At 37.8% G+C, this 20,620-nt stretch overlaps 1 protein-coding gene across 1 annotated transcript in view; it reads left to right on the top strand.

The window, feature by feature from the left end:
- The window catches only part of PIK3R4 (phosphoinositide-3-kinase regulatory subunit 4), a 91,492-nt gene that overhangs the window by 60,520 nt on the left and 10,352 nt on the right, over nucleotides 1–20,620 (top strand). The window contains exons 9-15 of the mRNA XM_007936842.2: nucleotides 2,914–3,115; nucleotides 3,733–3,920; nucleotides 4,676–4,886; nucleotides 7,174–7,339; nucleotides 13,851–14,015; nucleotides 15,879–16,090; nucleotides 17,977–18,108. Coding sequence (XP_007935033.1) covers nucleotides 2,914–3,115; nucleotides 3,733–3,920; nucleotides 4,676–4,886; nucleotides 7,174–7,339; nucleotides 13,851–14,015; nucleotides 15,879–16,090; nucleotides 17,977–18,108 — 1,276 coding nt within the window. The remainder of the gene's footprint in view (nucleotides 1–2,913; nucleotides 3,116–3,732; nucleotides 3,921–4,675; nucleotides 4,887–7,173; nucleotides 7,340–13,850; nucleotides 14,016–15,878; nucleotides 16,091–17,976; nucleotides 18,109–20,620) is intronic.

Raw genomic sequence — 20,620 nt, 5'->3', positions numbered from 1 at the left:
AACCAGCCCCTAAACCAAAAAAAAAACCAAACACACTGCCTTAGAGTCTCTTCCACTCATAGCGACTCCTCCTTGGGTTTCCGAGGCATTATCTCTGCAGAAATAGATTGCCAAGTCTTCCTTCTGAGGAGTGGCTGGTGGATTTGAACCACCAGCCTTCTGGTTAGCAGTCAAATGCCTTAGGCACTATGTTACACGAGAGTCTTCATCACAGACACCTTCACTTGCTGCACATGCAGCTTTTAAATCATTGAAAAGACTTCCAACCTTTTCTTGCATTAAAAAGTAAGACAAAATAAGAACTGTATGTGAATGAACTATAAATTCTTTGTTCAGTTTTTTTTTTAATTTTTTTTGTGATTTGGGTGAGAGTTTACAGAGCAAATTCATTTTCCATACAGCAGTTCATACACATTTTGTTTCATGACACTGACTGCAGTTCCCCACAATGTAGCATCTCTCTTCCCACTTCCTCCTTGTGGTTACCTCTATGCTGTGTCCTTTTTCCTATGCATTCCTGCCCCCTAAGCTATCTCCCTGTCCAAATACTTCGCTTCTGTTCTCCCATGATTGATTTGCTCTAAGGAGTGTGTCTACCTGATGTAAAATGTTCACCCTATATGCCTGTCTGTTGTTAGGCTGGAAGCCATGGGAGTGAATTCAATTCCAGGCCTGAAGGATAACTAGGAGCCATAGTCTCAAGGGTCTCACCTCCACCAACCTCACAAAACTTACTAATTCCAACAATTTGTCTGTATTTCTTTTCGATTTATATATTCTCGATTGTATCATGTATGAATAGTAACAGTTTTAGTCATTTCTTTCCCAATCTGAATACCTTTGTTTTCCTTGTCTTATTTAAGTGACTAAGATCTTCAGTATAGTGTTAAATAGAATTGGTGATAATGGCCATTCTTATATTGTTTCTCCTATCAGAGTAAAAACTATCAACGTTATTTAGTGTGATGTTTGTATAGCCTTTTTATCAGATGAAAGACATTCCTTCTATTCTTGACTTGCTAGGAGTATTATCATGGAAGAATCTTAAATTTTTAGTAAATGCTTTTTCTTCATGTACTGAGATCACTATATAATTTTTCTCTTCTGTTAATGTGGTAAACTACATTGAATGATTTCCAAATGTTAAATTAACCTTTGGTTTGATGATACTTTATTGAATATTTTTACATTTAGGTTTATGATGAATTTGTCATTTAATTTTCCTTTCTTATAATACCCTTGTCAGTTTATTTTTTATTTTTGATGGTATATTCCCAAAATTTTCTTTTTACTGAGATGTAAATCACATACCATAAAGTTCACTCTTTTGAAGTATACAATTCAGTGCTTTTTAGTATATTTACAAAGTGCATGGTCACCACAATCTATTTCCAGAATGTTTTCATCATTCCAGAAAGAAACCTGGTGCCTGTTAGCAGTCATTTCCCATTTGTCCCTTCTGCAGCCCATGACAACCACTAATCTACTTCTGTCTCTATGGGTTTGCCTATTCTAGACATTTCATATAAATGGAATCACCAGTATGTGGCCTTTTGTCTGCCTTCTTTCATTCAGCATAATGTTTTCAAGATTTATCCATGCTATAGCATGTATCAGTACTTCATTGCTTTTTATGGTTCTTATGATGACCCTCTTTTATGTAGACTAAAAATATAATAACAAACAGAATAGAACTCTTAGTATAGCTGTAAAATTATCTTCTTTAAGTGAACTTTAGGAAGAGAAGTGAAAATAAAAAAATCTCATAAAAAATAAAATAATAATTAAAAAAAAATCCAGTCAGGGATCTCTGATTATTCACTTTAATGTAATTTTATTTCATTGTTTCTTAGGTTTCTAATTTCTTAGGATTTGTTTGTGGTATATTATGCTTGTCAGTTGTAAATATTACTTTAAACTTTAGTTAGATTCTAGATTGAGGCCTTAAGGGAATTACCATTTTGGTAAATTATCATTTTGGTAAATACCATTTTGCTGTTTCTTTATTTGCATAGTAAAAAACATAACCAGAGGTTTCTATGAATGAGTGGAACATTAAGCAGAAAATGCAGAACTGTACCATTTACCAGAATCTTTAAGTTGCATATTGAATTATTTAGATTAATTATTTGCTGTTTATTTTGTCTCAGTTTCAAGTGTTCCAAGTGCTTTAGGGAATTAACCATTAAAATTTCACTGTAACCTTATAAGGTGGGTAGTGGTAATTATCCTCATTTTGTAGATGAATAAATGGAGGCATGAAGAAATTGAGTAACTTGCACAAGATTACACAGAGAATAAATAACAGAGCTGGGATTTGAACCCAGGAAGTCTGTCTCCAATCATTGACATGTTGCTTACAATTACAGTTCAACCAGCATTCCTAATTTAATTCCTGAGATTTGTAGAATGTTTTATATACATCACAGCATTCTTTCACAGAGTGCCTCATTTAGTACTCTCAACACTTCTGGGAGCAAGATTGACATGCACTTTCCTTTGCTTAATGTTGTATTTCAGAATTATTGTTTAGATATTAAATATTGACTCATCAGTTATATACTGAGGATCTACTAAATACAAGATAACTGTGTTAAGTTCTTTGGAGATTTTGAAGATGAATTATATGTGAATGCTGGCTGCCATTTAGAAGGAAAGTTAAGATAAAAATAAACTATTGTGATCTAAAGTAGAAAGTGCCGTAATATAGTAAGTGTTTGGGAGATCAGAGCAGTGGGATGTTATTCTGTATTGATACTTTCACTTTCTTTTTCTCTTGCCTTGCTTCATTTCATCATTCTGACTCTTAAATTTTAAGTTGGGTGGTCTGACCCTTCAGTTATCAGTCATTCTGAGGTCTGTTGCCATTACTTGTGAAAATAACCTAAAACGTATGGTTTTATTTGATTTTAGGGAATGACTGAGGAAGAGGAAGATAAACTTCTGGCACTGAAAGACTTCATGATGAAATCTAACAAAGCAAAGGCCAATATAGTGGACCAGAGCCATCTCCATGATAGTAGTCAGAAAGGTGTAATTGACTTGGCAGCCTTAGGCATAACTGGGAGACAAGTTGATCTTGTTAAAACCAAGCAGGAACCAGATGACAAGCGGGGTTAGTATATGTGTGCTTTTGTATGTGCTAGCTTGTTATTGTTAGCTGTTTAATAGGGCTGGTCTTGGCAAATTAATACAACTAAAAGTCACATTTCCCAGATTTAGAACTTCAAATAAGTGTCTGGATTACTTACCAGAGAGATTTTGGGGAGTAAAAGTGGCTGTTGTTATTGTCCTTAGGTGCTGTTGAGTCTTGACTCATAGTGACCCTGTGTACAACAGAATGAAGCAATAACTGGTCCTGGGTCATCCTCCTAGTTGTTGCTATGTTTGAGCCCACTGATGCAGCCTCTGTGTAAATCCATTTTGTTAAGGGTTTTCTACTACATTTTAAGAAGATGTATGCTTAAGAATCCCTTGGGGACCTTGTTAAAAATGTAGCTTGTGATTCAGTACATCTAGACTATAGAAGTGCACTTTCAGCAGGGGCTCAAATTGGAATGAACCAGTTTGAAGTCCTGTAATTAGTTGATGTATCAGTATAAATTGACATCCTAAGAAACAGATATGAAGGGAAGCCAACTGCTGTCCCTCCCCTATCAAAAAAAAAGGCAAATAAACATACTGGTTTTAGAGTCTACCTTCAGATTAATTACTTTGAATATATTTTCATAGCTAGAAAGCATGTAAAACAAGACTCAAATGTGAATGAAGAATGGAAAAGCATGTTTGGATCACTGGAGCCACCAAACATGCCACAGCCCCTGCCTAAAGGGGGTGACCAGGAGGTGATTCAGACTGGGAAGCCGCCTCGCTCCGAGTCCTCTGCTGGCATTTGTGTCCCTTTGTCAACTTCTCCGCAGGTACTGTGACTTAAAGAATATTCCTCCTTATATGTTGGAACTTCATTCTATTGTTTTGGATGTTTAAAGGCTGTGTACTGTACTGGAAAAATCAGGATGGCACCTTATCCTTTAGAGAGGACATGTTTCTGGATAAGACAGGTTTATCTTTAATTTTATAACAAAGAAGAAATCTAGTTACTGAAATCACCCAAAAGGTCTCATTTTAGAGTACTCATCAAATAGAGTGATCTGAAATTTTGGGTCGAAGACATTATGAACTATAGTCTGTTCAATCTTATATTCCTTTCTAATATAGTTTTATTTGTAAAATAGCAAAAACACTTCTGGAAAGAAAAGTCCTAAGCCTGCTATTTGTGGTCAGTATTATAATGATTTTATATATTTGAAATAAGTTTGTAATTTAAGATAACTCTTTACTATCCAATCATATTTTAAACAAAAAATATTAACTGAGCCAGACAATAAATTAAAATGATTTCTTCTCTTCATTTAAATGAATGAGATTTTTTGTTTAATGTTGTTGCTGTGCTAATGCTTTGTTTAAAAATTCATATAGAGGTATGAAAATGTTACATTTGTTGTTAAACTTCATTTTAGATTTTCATTTAACGAGTCATTATTTAAAATGGATTTTAAAATTGGTATATTAATAGAGATAAAAATTCGGTGTAGTGAATGAGAGAACATGGGTACATTTTTTTCTTTAAATATACTTTGCTTATGACATACATGCCTATATTTCTGTTTTGCAGCTTTCAGAAGTAACAAATGTCCAAAATAGGAAGCCAATAATACAGGTTTTAAGTAGTACAGTTTTACCATCCACCTACCAGATTCGGAACACAACTTGTAAGACTGAGCTTCAGCAACTTGTACAACAGAAGCGGGAGCAGTGCAATGCTGAGAGGATAGCTAAGCAGATGATGGAAAACGCTGAATGGGAGAGCAAGCCGCCACCACCTGGTAAACATGCCATTGATGGGTAGTTTTTATTCTAGCCTAGGGTCAAGTGGGAAATGAATAACTATCAGGCAAAGAAAGTAAGGGCAAAATTGTCATTAGGAAGCCCAGAGGAAGAAGTGTAAGTGAGAAATCTTAAGTCGTTATTAAGGATATCCTTGTCTCTGGGGGCAACTTCAGAGTTATATGTAGGCCAGTCACTTAGTATTTTAGCCTGATGTGCTTCATTTTCCCTAATGACAGTACCAGGGTTTACCTGCCTGCCTGGTGTCATGCTGCTTTCTCATTGAGTGTGAAAATTCTTGGAAGATACTCTTGCTTTTGATATCTGAAAGGTTTAACATACATATGTTAATTTTCTTTAAAAAATGGTAGAAAATGATGGATATTTTTTAAAAGCAAACAAAATCACCCATAATCTCACCACTCACCAGTGATCAACATTAAGATTTTGGTGAAACACACCTTGGGAAGATTTTTTAAATATTTAGAAATATTTCAGATGAAAATGTGGCTTGACTATGCTAACACCTTGCCCAGTGTAATTGTGGCCAGTGTTTGATTTAGGATTTGTGCAGAACTTTTATTTTTGATGGATTCTTGCATTTAGATTTTAAAATAAAGATTTAAATAAAAATTTAAATAAAGAGAGAAAACTCTCTGAGAAGAAATGCATACTGTGTTCTGTGTAGGGAAAAAATCATGTAAATGTCCATGGGCTTCAGTTGTGGACTTGGGATAATGCTTGTTAAAGGTCAGTGATTTAAAGATTTAGAAAATGTTATATGATAAATGGCAGTTCTAGTCACATAAATTTTCTTATCAAAATAAATGTTCTGGAGTATTTAAGGTGTTTCTGAGATTTAAGTCAATATTGTTTACCAGCCCCAATTGAGAAACAGAAAAAATTGACTAGAAACTCTATTTTAGATCAAATCTGTCATTTTAAGTGGCATCTTATATATAGGTGGAGTTATGTGTTTTATTCGATAATCAAAGAAATGGTGTCACATCTTGTGGTTCAAGAAATGTGCTCTGGCTGTTGGATTCTTGATTTTTTTCTTTCCACACTTGAGTAGTTCTGTGAAATTGATTTTCTGTAGAGGGAAATGTTCAACCTAGCCTGGTAGATTATCTTGACTTCATGGCAAAGTGTTTTTGATCACTTTCAAATCCAGCATATTCTCCTTAAAAATCACACTCAGCCATTCTTCCTATACATGTAAGCTAGAGATTCAGGGGAACTGTTTTTTTTTTTTTTAATCTCAGAGTAAGCCAGGTTTGGCAATATTCTAGGTTTTATTTTTGTTTGTTAGTAAAAAGAAATCATCCTAAAATGTATTTTTGTTGTCACTTAATTAGGCCCAATATAGTATGATCTTTAGTACAATATTTATAGATTAATAAAAATATAGTTATTAAATATTATATTTAATACAACTTGTTAATTTTGCTGTATTAATTATACTTAATACTAATATTTTATTCATCAAATGCTGAATACGGTTATGTACAAGAACCTATGCATGGTACTGTGAATGGTTCAGAATGGATAAGACGTCTCTGGCTTCAAGGAATTTATAGTTTATTAGAGAAAATTAATCATACACAGAAAGAGTATATGTAGTAAAATGTGGAAGGGTATAGATGTCATAAAGTAAGTACTGGAAGGTAAATGAGCATTCTGAGGCTGTCGTTTCCAATACTATTTGGGCTAACATGTTAATACCACAGAATAAATGCTAGGTAGAGAAGGCTGTTTGGATGTTTCCTATGGACTAGGGACAATGATGACTCTTTATGTACATCTATCTATATAATCAGCCTTTGGGTTATATCCCCCTCATTTTTGAGGAAACTGAAGCTTAGAGAATTGTAAGTGGCCCAAGGTCACACATTTGGAGTGTGATGCTGATGGGCCTTTGAGCCTTTCAAGGTCATGCTGCCTCCCTAGAGACCATTTTCTCTAGACCAGAGTAGTCATTACCTCATTCTGCTGGGCCAGTAGGCAGAGTTTTTAAGGGTAGCAAGTAACAACTGTGCCTTTTTCTCCATCTCTGAAAAGTACCTGAAGTACAGTCTTTCTGAGGCTTTTTGAGCAACACTTGATTGCTAACTTAGATGTCTACTCAATAGATACTATTTGTCATGATCCAGCAGAACCACTCTGTATTGGCTGTTTGCTCTTTAATTGCTTAGTTCTTATGATTATTCTGAAATTGGTATTGGGCATGGGGGAGGTTGTATTTGTAGACTGTAGTTTAAGTTACACTCCTTTGCTTTTCCTTAGGGTGGCGTCCTAAAGGGTTATTAGTTGCACATCTTCATGAACACAAATCTGCTGTGAATCGAATTAGAGTCTCTGATGAACATTTACTCTTTGCAACATGTTCGAATGACGGCACAGTGAAAATCTGGAACAGTCAAAAAATGGAAGGGAAGACTACTACTACCAGGTAACCTGCTCAGGAGATGATCATTCATTCATTCAGTCCAGAAATATATATTGAGTGCTTACACTGTGACAGTCACTGTTTTAGGTGTCAGGGGTACAATAATGATGAATGGATGAAAATTCCTCTTCTGTGGAGCTTACATTCTCATGGGAGGTGACAGGCAATAAGCAATATAAATAAATACAACATACAGTTGGTGAAAAAGTTATAGAGGAAAATAGAGTAAAGACAGGGAGATAGGAACAGCAGTTGGGATAGGATAGGGTTCGTCAGAAAAATGTCTCACAGAGAAAATGGTATTTGAAGAAAGTCTTCAAAAATCTGAGGGAAAGAACACTGTGGATATGTGGGGGGAAGAATATTCCAGGCGGGGGGAAGAATATTCCAGGCGGAGGAAATAGAAATTACAAAGACCCTGAAGTGAAAACATGTTTAAGGAAAACAGAAAGGTCTGAATGGCTGGAACAGAGTAAGCAAAAGGGAGAGAGGGGTCAGAGGGGCCATATTAGCTGGGGCCTTGTAGATCATTGTAATTTTGGCTTTTACTCTGAGTGAGATGGGGATCCTTTGGAGTGTCCTGAGTAGAGGAGAAGACATGATGAATTGAATTTCAACAGAATGCTCTGGATGTTGTGTTGAAAATAGACTGATGTAGAACCAGGGCACAAGCAGTTAGAAGACTTTCACAGTAATTCAAACAGAAGGCCTGCCTGTGTGCCCCTCTTCCTTCCTCCCTTCCATCCATCCATTCATCAGTACTACCATATTTATTCTGTGCCTGGTTTGGTCTGATAAGAAAGATACTAGAAATCAAAAGTTAAATCTTATCTACATAAAAAGATCTGGGGAATCTCTGGTGGGTTTCTCATGATCAGTTCATTGACCATACCTAACCACAAAATCTTCAAGCAGCAGAATTTCTTTGATAACTAAATCATTTAATATTTACTCCTTACTTACAAACTTGTTAGATTTTAGGCTGTTTGTTTTTAGAAAGACTGTATGGTTATACACCATGCTTAGTTACTGTTTTTGTGTTCATTCTTTCTTGGCATTGCATTGTTCAGAGCATAGATCAAAAACCTTTAAAAGAAGACTGGCTCCAATTTTTTTGTCAACATTTTATTATGAAATTTGCAAATCTATAAGAAAAGTAGAAAGATTTTCCCAGTGAATAGCCACGTATTTGCCACTCAGATTTTATAATTAATAATATAATGATATTTGCTATATCATGTAGTTACTCATCCATCCTCTTATCACTCCACATTAATGATTATATTTATTTATTTTTGATGCATTTCAAAGTAAGTTGCAGACATTGGTACATTTTCAATATTTGTTTATAGTTCTTTTTTTCTTTTGACCTAAAATTGATAATGCTACGAGGTCCACAGGTCTTGAGTGAACCATCCCATGAGTTCTGACAAACACATGCATCTGTGCAACCTAATGCTGTGACGATGCAGAACATGACCATCACACCAGGATGTCATTGCATGTCCCTTCCCATTCACTCCCTACACCCTCTGCAACCATTCTTTTGATTTCTCCCATCATTGACTAACATTTTGATTAGCATTTTAAACACCTCTTCTGCTAGTTATTTTCCAGGTGGTTCTTCATTATTATCATCATCAGTTACATTCATTATCCTTTTTATTGGGAGAATGCATTTCCTTAACATGAGTAAACTTTGTAAGCATTTTGCAGAGACCGCCACTTGTTAATTCTTCTGTGGTTCTTGTTACAGACCATACTTCTGTATCCCAATGTCACAATTCAGACAGTGCTATCCCAGAAAATTTTGGTAATTTAGCTGGTTTTATACTCCCTGGGAAGTGCAGATTAAGGGATTGGATCTCCTCTCAAAGCAGCTGCACTCCTGCTTTGCTGTAACAATCTGCTCTCTTGGTGGCATGCAGTGGGCCTTGGCTTCAAACCAAAATCACACCCACTGCTGTCAAGTCATTTATGACTCACAGCAACCCCTCCTTAGGTTTCCAAGGCAGTATCTCTACAGAAGTAGATTGCCTAGTCTTCCTTCTGAGGAGTGGCTGGTGGGTTTAAACCACCAGCCTTCTGCCTTGGCTTAGAGGTGTTTTATCCCAGGTCCACGGTGAGGAGGAGGGAAATGTCATCACATGCCTTCATGGACTCATGAGAGGAGAAGGAGATCATTATTGTTAGTTGGTGGCAAGAAAAGAGCACCAAAACAGATGTTTCTTCTTAAGAAATGTTAACTGTAGTACGTTCTGACTGCTGGGGTTTTTCCCCCTTGCGTTATGTTGGCTAAATAGTTCTGAGTGTCTCATTGAATTGTGAGTGGTGATTTAGGCCACCTGGTTCTTGGCTCTGCCACTTTGATCTTTTGGATTTCAGTTAAAACTTCAGTTTGTCCCTTGGGGATTCATTCTTAAAAAACTGCTGTTCTAAAATTTTGCACAGATTTTCAACTTACTCCTTTATAATAATATATATCATATTATGGAATATAGTTTCCATGCCTACTTCTTGTGCTGTCCTATTTCTGGCTTATTTAAAGCTTCTTGATTTTAGGAGAGATTGATCACTTGTTACTTACTGAATTTGAGGTAAAACATCTAAGTGGAGCTGTGTCAAAGTGAAGAACTGGAACAATATGAAGGGTGTGCAGGTAAGTTTTCAGTGTTAGGGTTGCATATTTTGAAGTCATTGATAGTGTTGAAAGTTGATGTTTGTGAGCAGTGTGGCTGCCCCAGGGGAATATAAAGGGCAACAAAAGTCTGAGGCCTGAATCTTAGGAAATTGAAATTGGGGGACAGAAAGAGAGGAGCAAGAAAAAGCAGAGAAAAAAACCAGTTAAGTTGTATCTTGGACTACACAGAAGAGAGAGTTTTAAGAAATGGACCCAAAGGCAATTCTCAAATGCATTAAAAAAACAAGTAGCATGGAGACCTGGTAAGGCCATTGGGGCATTTTTATACCGTGCCGTCTGGTGGAATACGATTGATCCAACGTGCCTGGAGTGTTTTTGACAGTACATATCACAAGCCTTTGCTATGTCCATATCGTAAGGATAATTAAGAATAAAATCAGAAATTTTGATTTAAGGGCTGTTCAGCTTGGCTTTCTTTATAGTGAAAACAAGATGCAACCCAAAATGGCAGTAGCGGTGAAATTGGTTAAGTGATGGTACAACTATAAAAATGACTTTGAGGAAATAATTTTTCTTGTTATATGAAAGATAATATTGGTATATTCTGTTAAAAAGTAACTTTAAAAAGAGCATATAGGCTTTCTGTTTGTGAAATGGCAGTGTGAAGATCTCTGAAAATCTGTTCCTCTAAGATAGCAGTGATAACACTGGCCTTTAAAGTGGGTCAAAATCAACTTCAGAAGTTTGGAAATTAACTAACGGACTGAAACTATCCAAAGTGTGTTTATTCAAGAAACATGGAGCCACGCAGTGTTTGACTTGCCCTGAGGAGCTCTGGGGGTGCAGTGCCTACGGCATTTGGTTGCTAACCAGAAGGTCGGTGGTTCAAACCCACCAGCTGCTCCGCAGAAGGAAGATGGGGCCGTCTACTTCTGTAAAGACTTACTGCCTCAGAAACCCAATGGGGGTCATCGCTAAGAGTCAGAATTGACTCGATGGCAGTGAGTTTGGTTTTTGGTTTTAATCCCATCCTAGAGTCCCTGGGTGGTGCAGTTGGCAAACTTGATCACTGCTAACCAGAAGATTGGAGGTTTCAGTGTACCCAGAGATGCCCAGAAGAAAGCCCTGCTGATGTGCTTCTGAAAAATCAACCGTTGAGAACCCTGTAAACACAGCTCTACTGTGATGCACATGGGGTTGCCATGAGTCAGAGCTGAGTAATTCTTAAATGGGTCTTTTAAACCCATCCCCTTTTCCTCAACTCTTTGGTAACCTTGAAAACTAACAACCCCACAACTATGTTAGCTGTGAATATCAGCAGTGTAATCACTAAGGAGTCTTGGTGGTTCAGTGGTTAAAGCACTCAACTGTGATCCTAAAGGTCAGCGGTTTGAATCTACAGTCACTTCATAGGAGAAGGGTGTGGCAATCTGCTACAGGAAGGATTGTTGTTATTGTTGTTATGTGCCGTCGAGTCAGACCCGACTCATAGCGACCCCTCCTTGGGTTTCCAAAGGCAGTATCACTACGGAAGTAGATTGCCCCATCTTCCTTCCAAGGAGTGGCCTTCAAAACCCTGTGGGGCAATTTCTGCTCTGTCTATTGGGGTCGCTGTGAGTTGAAATCAACTTAATGGCAGTGGGTTTAGTTTTTTTGGAGTACCCATTGTGGGGTGGGGAGGTCATAATGGCTTTGGAAGCCTCAGAGAAGTGTTACTACTTGGACTGCCTGGCAGCTTACCAAGGAGCCCCATTCTTAGAGCCTGTCAACGCTTGTTTGAGAAAAGCCACAGGACATCTGCCAAAAATAATAGCAGCAATTGTTTAACATTACAACTGCCTAAGGAGGCATAACCATTTGAGGCTAATAAATAACCAAAAGTGGAAGCCACAATATCCATCAGCTGATGGATACCTAACCAAACCCATGGCCACAGGGTTGATTCTGACTCTTAGGGACCCTATAGGACAGAGTAGCACTGCTTCATAAGGTTCCTGAGGTTGTAAATCTTAACAGAAGTGGACTGCCACATCTTTCTCCCATGGAGTAGCTGATGAGTTCCAACTGCTGACCTTTTGGTTAGCAGCTGAGCATTTTAATCACTGAGCCACTAGGGCTCCTTAGCTGATAGATCCTAACAGATATAGTATATCCATATGATAGAATATTATTCTGCATATAAAGCAATGAAGTACCAATACATGCTGTAACACGAATAAACCTTGAAAACATTAGGCAAAGTGAAAGAAGCCAGATCCAAAGGCCACATATATTATGATTCCACTTTTATTAAATGACTGAAAATTAGACTAGATTTTCCCAGGGACTGGGGACAAGGAGAAAGGGAGTGAATGCTAATGGGTATGGATTGAGTTTCTTTTTGGGCTGATGCAAATGATCTGGATCTATGGTGATCTATGCAGAACATTGGTAATACGGTGGAAACTTGTGAGAACTGGAATTAGACAGAACTGCTTTATTTTTCTAGGTGGGTCTCAAAAGTTTTCTGCTTTTGACAGGTTGCAGTCTTACTACTTTTCTATTGCTTGGTATTAAGAATTTTACCTCATAAATATCCCGTGAGTTTTCATTCTCTAACAGGTTTCTCTTGTACACATATTTCTGCTTTTCCAGGTTTTACTGTAAGTTAAAAATCACTGAATTATATATTATACAGTATATGAATTATATCTCAATAAAGATATTATTTAAAAAAGTGAGCCAGAGAGTTGATCAGTATTTAAAAAGCATATAAAATATTCCATATTTATTTTAAAAAGCAAGTATGTATATTTGTAATATGCATAGATAACCCTTTGGAAGAATATATAATAAAATGTTAATAGTGTTTCTCTCTAGGTGGTAGAATTATAAATGACTTTACTTTTCTGTATTATCTTTTGTAGTTTAATAGTGTTGGTACATGTAATTATATATTAACTGATATAATAAAATGAAGTAAAATTATAAAAGGTGGATAAGTAAATTTGGTGAGTAGAAGTTTGTGACCTTTTAGAGGTATGGTCCCTTAGAATGGTTAGGATACAACCCCTGTGGAGAGGATTGGTGATAATGGTAGGCACCCTGTATAGATTGCATATTCAGGAAGTTTGGCAATGAACTTAAGAATAATGGAAGTATCAGCTTAAGAGCTCAGCATGTATGTGGGAGAGACTGCATATTATAATAAAAATTTGGATTTATGAATGTTTTATGATTTATATATTACCTACATTACACTCCTCGGAAGGAAGACTGGGCAATCTATTTCCATAGAGATACTACCTCAGAAACTCAAGGAGGGGTAGCTATGAGTCAAAATCAAGTTGACGACAGTGAGTTTTGGTATTTTTGGTTATGATCCAATTAGATAAGTAAGGCAATCCTTGTTTTCCGCATAAGTGAAGCAAGGCACAGAACAGGTTAAGTAGCTTGACTAAGGTCATAAAAACAGTAATAGTGAAACTCAAGCCTTTGATTCCAAAGCTAGTGCATTTTCTCCTATGCAGAACTACATTTTGGGAAGTGTAGATTAACTGAAAGGTGTAAGACTAAAGGTTTAAAGTATTAATAGAGTTGAAGGAGAACTGAATCAGGACCAGAGCATGAAAGGAGGAAGGACAGTCTTCCTAAGACAGAAATGCATTGTGTTAAGATGGCCATTTAGAGATAATCAGAAGAAAAGGTGATTTTGTTCCAGTGCTTTTGAGGATAATTCTTTTTTTTTTTTTTTTTTATGGGACTAGGGAGATAAAATGAACCTTAAAGAATTAATATTGTTTGTTAATTATCATGTGGATATTTATTTAATATTACCAGTAATAATGCATTTGTGGCTTTTTAGCAATGAAATCTTAGTTTTCTTTCATTCAGATCTATCCTTACATACACCCGAATTGGAGGACGTGTCAAGACACTCACATTCTGCCAAGGTTCCCATTACTTAGCCATAGCATCTGATAATTGTGCTGTCCAGCTTCTTGGGATTGAGGCTTCTAAACTGCCCAAGTCTCCTAAAATTCATCCTCTACAAAGCAGGTATCTATCTTTGGTCTTTTTTAAAACTTTACATGTAGTGTACTGGTAATTTAACCTCTGCCTTCTCCCATGTGGTTTGGATTAGCTGAGGGCCTCTTACATTGTATTTCTTTTTTCAAGCACATGAAATAAATACAAGTGTGCTTCCAACTCAAAACTATCACATCTAGTTAGCAGATTATATCTACATGTTTTCTGCCAATTTGTCAGAGGTCAGAAGGGGAGCTTTGAACTTCTGGCTCATCGCCGTCTGGAATCTGTCGGAATAACCTAATTACCAGTTACATCTTATGTCTTAGTTATTAAAAGCACAGCTCTGTCTGCCTGAATGAAACAGTGGAGCAGACTTAGTGCCTAGATCCTGGTTTAAATACCATTCTCAAGTAAAAGGAACCAGGACCCCTTGGAAACTGGTTGATTCTATGGTTGGGATTGGAAAAATACAAGATAAGATTGGAGCATCTTTTGGCACTAAAAAGTTAGGAAGTGTTAAAAAAAGATATCAAAAGAACACAAGAACCTATCTGAAAGAGCTTCTAATGGCCAAAGTTGGAACAACTTGAGCAAAAAGAAAATGATCGTATTGGATTATCATTCAAGAATAAATTAAATATCCATGAGCAATACTGATTAAAAAAAAAGTAACTGAATAAATAAACTAATGGGGAAGAAGTGACAACTCTTTACAAAAGAATTCTGATTAATAAATATAGAAGTCACCTTTAGAATACCCCAGTAATAATTGGTACAGGCATAGTTTATTAGTGGATACTAAAATTAGTGGGCAAAATTTAGCAGAAACAAAAATTTTTTATAGTGTCAAAATATTTCCTGTAAATACAAACCAAACCGCACTCACTGCCGTCGAGTTGGATCTGACTCATAGCGACCTCTCCTTGGGTTTCCGAGGCAGTATCTCTACGGAAGTAGATTGCCCAGTCTTCCTTCCAAGGAGCGCCAGCCTTCTGGTTAGCAGTCATATGCCTCAGGCACTATGCCACGAGAGCTCCTTCCCCTAAATATTGAGTGTAAAATAATTTTACAGTAGAGACTCTTAGCAGACACTACCTTAAGCCAAATAAATGCCCAAAGTTAGCACGACTTGTAACGCATATTGATACCACGTACTCCTTCATATGCTGCATCAAGAAGACATACCCTCAGGTTAATCATGAGAAAGCATCAGACAAACCCAAATTGAGGGACATTCTACAAAATAACTGGCAGTCTTCAACTCAAGGTCACAAAAGACAACTGTTACAAATTGGAGGAAACTAAGGAGACATGACTGAAATTCCATGTGTTATCCTGGATTGGATTTGAAACAGAACAGTAGTGGAAAAACTGGTGAAATCTGAGTATGTTCTGTCCTTTAATCAATAGTATTATATGAAGGTTACTCTTAGTTTTGATCATTGTTTTATGGTTCTGTAAGATGTTAGCATGAGAGGAAGGTGGGTGAAGGGCAAAAGGAAACATTCTTTTAAGATTTTTACAACTCTTCTATAAGTTTAAAATTATTTTTTTAAAATGCCTGAGGTTGATGGGGAGTTCTGGTGGCATAAGGCCCCAGGCACTTGACTGCTAACCAGAAGGCTGGCGGTTCGAACCCACCAGCCACTCCTCAGAAGGAAGGTTGAGCAATCTACTTCCATAGTGATATCGCCTCAGAAACCCAGGGAGGGGTCTCTGTGAGTCAGATTTGACTCAGTGGCAGTGAGTTTGGTTTTTTGGTTCAGGTAGATGGTAGATGTTTTTATATACTGACCAGGGAATAGCATATAAAGTCATCTTGAATGGAAGCTGGTGCCATGTTTTCAGTGGCAGGGAAAGCCTTTGCCTCTTGCTCTTGTATTTCTCTAGAATTCTAGACCAGAAGGAGGATGGCTGTGTCGTGGATATGCATCACTTCAACTCTGGAGCGCAGTCTGTTCTGGCCTATGCCACTGTGAACGGCTCTCTGGTTGGCTGGGACCTCAGGTCTTCAAGCAATGCGTGGACATTAAAGCATGATTTGAAATCAGGCCTCATCACTTCCTTTGCTGTGGACATCCATCAGTGCTGGCTGTGCATTGGTAAGCTGACTTTCAAGTCACTGACTGGGTTTTGAATGCCATATATTCCTGAGCTTGTGAAAGCTACTTTTTTCCTTTTTCTTTTAAATTAGTCTGTTTTTTTCTTGTCTCATTTTCCCCCATAATTATAATCATTTGCGTTTAATTTTTTAAATTAAAAAACAATTTTGAAAGGGTGCAATCAGTATCTCCAGGCATGAAACAATTTCTTCTTTTTCCTTATTCTTACTTGAGCCACTTTGCTGATCATTATAGTGATCAGACTTGCTTGCTTTGTCTTACTCTGCCAGGGAAGCAGCTGGCTTGGTTTATGGAAAACAGCATTTGAGGGTGGGTAGACAAGGTTTCAAAATCCAGTAACCTCAGGCAAGTTGCTTAACTCCTGAATCTCAGTTTCCTCATCTTCAAATGGAGCTAATCCTTTCAAGGGCTGCTTTGAGGATTTCAGAGGTAAACTCATTATCACGGTGTGGAAGAGGACCTGAACCACACACTTCCTTGCCTCACTACTCTCCACCCCCTACTTGTCCCCAAAGGCTACCCATGTATGCTGTGTGATCTTGTTTGCTGCTTTCCTCAGTTTTCTTTCATTTCACATTTTCCTTCCAGCAGTGTTTTAAGCCTGCCCCTTGAAAAGCCAGACATCTGTTATTTTTTTCTATTTTGCACTTTCATTTGGAGGAATTATAATCTGCTGTGCTCCAAGGAGCTCTGATAATGCAAGATTAAAGCATTCAGCTCCTAACCAAAAGATTGGTGGTTTGAACCCACTGGGAAAGATATGGCAGTCTGCTTTCATAAAGATGTACAGCCTTGGAAACCGTCCAGGGCAGTTTTTCTCTGTCCTATGGGGTCGCTGTAAGTTGGAATTGACTTGATGGCAGTGGGCTTTTTGGTGCTTATACTTAGGTTTCTAGATTCCCTAGTTTGCATTAGTGACATAATTATCAGTTCTTTACTTTATTGCTTTTTGTATGAAATGCATTATTTTCTTGCCTTGTGTGTGAATAAATGGCACAGGGAAGGAAGATGTAATCTTCCTGGTCCTAGAAGGGTAAATACTGCATACATAGCAAAGTGGCAGATGACATCCATGCCTCTTAGGCACCTTGATCAACTTTGAGGAGTGCAGCGAATGCTGCCTGTGGATATTTGAATCATTGTCCTGAAGTGTCCTGACGCAAGGGACTCAGCTGTGCGTTTTGTCTTTTCCTCCCCTCCAACTCTCCACTGCAAGTGGAGACTAATCCAAGAATGTGCTGTTTGCTTCTGTCATGACAGGCTGCCAGTGTTGAAGCACTCACTGTTCCTTTAGGATGAGGGGACTTTCCCAAAGTGGATTTGAATTGTCATGGGTAGATACACACACAGGTGCTTACCCTATTTTTGCTGTAATAGTACACCCATACCTGCCCCCAGAAGATCTGGCAATGCTATTCTGAGCACCTGGAAATTATTGAAATGGAATGATAACTACAAAGCTGCTGCCACTTTGATATGGGTGAAGTGATCATTGAATGCCAGTGAAAACATCTCTGGATTTTAAGGCAGCCTGAACATTTTGACTTACAAATTCAGTTTTTATCTTCTGTAAAGTGTCTGTTTTTGCGAATACCTTTGGCAATTAATAACAGTGTCAGTAATTAATGAATTATTCCTTTTTAATTTACATTCATTAAACAGTTCTGTAATAGCATTGTGATAAGCTAGAGGTGCTACTTGAAACTGGGGAGAACATCTTTATGAAAACAAAGCCTTTTTCTAAGTGACTAAGGCAGTTTCGAAATACCTTTATACAAAGATAATGCTATTTATGATTTGTATAAATGCAGCCTGATGTGCTTTGATCATTAGCTAACAATCCACTTGTGCACTTTTTCTTGAAGGTACAAGCAGTGGAACCATGGCCTGTTGGGATATGAGGTTCCAGCTGCCAATTTCCAGTCACTGTCACCCTTCCAGGGCTCGCATCAGGCGGCTCTCAATGCACCCTCTGTATCAGTCTTGGGTGATTGCAGGTAAAATGGAGGGCTGGCTTTCACATGTTGGGGGATTTTCTTGGAAAGTGGCTAATATCCTGTTGTCAGGCTTATGTTACTAGAGTTTTCTATTTTATCTTCGGACTGAATGCTTGTGTCTGCTTTGTTCTGGTCACAGAAGTTCCCACTGGCATCTCATGATGTTTAAAAATGATCTCATCAACCACCATCACCCTCCTCCATTCCTGTCTAGCCCCCTGCTATTTCCTTTTCCATTTCTCTTTTTCCTATATCTCCTGTTTTTTTGTTAGAACTTCTGCTGTCTTTCTAGAAATCTGAGTCAGAAACCTTGAGTCATCATCCTTCTCAGTTGCCATTTCTTGTTCTGTTTCTGTTGTGTTTCTTACCAGCTTCCCTTCTTCCTGGTTCAGAATCTCACTGCCTTTATTGGGCACTCGGTCTTTCTTATATGGATTCTTGGGCAAGATACTTAGAGCTTTGAAATTGATTTTCCTCATCTGTAAAATGTATTTAAAAATAGTTAACCTTGCAGACTTGTTATGAGAATTTGAGATACAATATGTAAAGTACATAGGCTGGTACATAATTAGTGCTTGCGACATCATAGCTCTTAACTATTCTTATGTTTCCTCATTGGCCCTCTTGTCCCTAGGCTCTTTCTAGTCCTTTGTTATACATATTCCATCTCATACACTGCTGTGTTGCTAAATTCAGTGACCATGTACTCAACCCTTCTCATACTTAGCATTTGATCAGTTGATCATTTCTATATTTCTGAAAAACTTTCTTACCTGGTTTCAAAGGAGTCACTCTCTTGGTTCTCCTACTTCATTGATTTACTGGTTCCCCCCACCTTCCTCACTTGTAAATTTTGACCTGCCTTACAGTATAGTCTTTAATCTTGTCTCCTTCTACACTGGATCCTTGTATGATATCATTCAGTCCTATGCTTTAAAGATCTGGCTTTGACATCTCCCTTGAAATTCAGATTCTTACATCTATCTACTTAAAATCTCCCCTAAGATGTCTAATAGTCTTCTTAAATTTGACATGTCCAAACTGAACACTTGATTTCCTCTCTGCCAGTGCCCCCACCACTATCCAGACAGACCTGCTCTGCTTATAGTGCTCTCTCAAGCAAGCAGCAGCTCTGTTCTGCCAGGTGCTCAGGCAGAGAAGCCTGGTATCATCCTCGATTCTTCCTCCCTCTCATCTCACTTCCAGCCCATCAACCAATCCTGTAAATTCTCTTTTAAAAGATACCTAGAATCTGACCACTTTTTGCTACCTCAGTGACTTCACTATCTCCCTAGTCCAAACCACCATAATCTCTTGCCCCTATTACTGTGGTATCCTTTTCACTACCTGCTTCTATGCTTGTCTCTTAAGACTGTTTCTGTCCTTTGCTCATTATCTTCCAGTGGCTTCTCATCCCAAGTAACAGCCAAACTCATTATTATAGGTCAAAAAGCTTTGTAAGTTCTAGTCTCCCGCTACCTCTCTGACATTCTTTATCAGCCAGAGTTCCAACAGGAAACATGGCACACCCAAGGTAGTATAATTTGAGGAAGATTCATTTTCAAAGGAATTGTTAATAAAAATGCCAGAGTAGGGATATCACAAAAGATAGTGTAGTAACAGGGCTAGTAACAGCAGAGTAGCAGTAGAGGTGTGAGGAATGGGGATGGTTACTGTAATTTGGAAAAAAGAATTTGAATAGAGAAGGCCACTTTGAGAAGAATGGTAATTTTGGGATGAGGCACACAGCAGCCTGAAGTAGTCACCTTAGCTTGACTTTGCTTCCTCCCTTTGATCTCCTCCTGGGGCTCCCCTTACATTTGTATTAGTTTGCTATGGCTGCTGTAACAAATTACTACAAAGTTGATGGCTTAAAACAATGCAGATTTATTCTCTTAACAGTTCTGGAGGTAAGAAATTTGAAATGGGTTTTGCTGGGCTAAAATCAAGGTGTCAGCAGGGCTGCATTCCCTCTGGAGGCTCTAGGGGAGAATCTACTTCCTTGCATTTTCCTGCTTCTGTTGCTGCATCCTTGGCTCGTGGTCCCTTCCTATATCTTCAAAGCTAGCAGCAGAGTATCTTGTCACATTGCTTTCTTCTGCTGTCAGGTCTTCTTCTGCCTCTCATAAGAACACTTGTGATTATATTTAGGGCCCACCCAGATAATCTAGAATACTCTCGCTATCTCAGAGTTCTCAGATTATTCACAGTTGAAGAGTCACTTTACCAGATAAGGTAATGTTCACAGAACTAGGGATTTGGAGCTGGATATCTCTGGGGGCCCTTACTTAGCCTATCACAGGATGAACCCAGAAGGCACAAGAGCCTTTTTGACATGGTCCATTCAGGTCAGCCTTAGAGTGGCAAATAGAAGATGATCAGCATGAACTACCACTCTCTCTCCTACTGATCTTTTTTTTTTTTAATACATTTTATTGAAATATAATTTATGTACAGTGGAATACACAAAACTAAAGTGGCATTAGTCGATGCATTTTTTTTTTTTTTTTTT

The sequence above is a fragment of the Orycteropus afer genome, unplaced genomic scaffold (genome assembly GCF_000298275.1).
Source record: "Orycteropus afer afer isolate SDZICR_OR568_19922 unplaced genomic scaffold, OryAfe1.0 scaffold00003, whole genome shotgun sequence".
Lineage (NCBI taxonomy): Eukaryota > Metazoa > Chordata > Mammalia > Tubulidentata > Orycteropodidae > Orycteropus > Orycteropus afer.
This window is presented reverse-complemented; position numbering and strand designations above follow the sequence as displayed.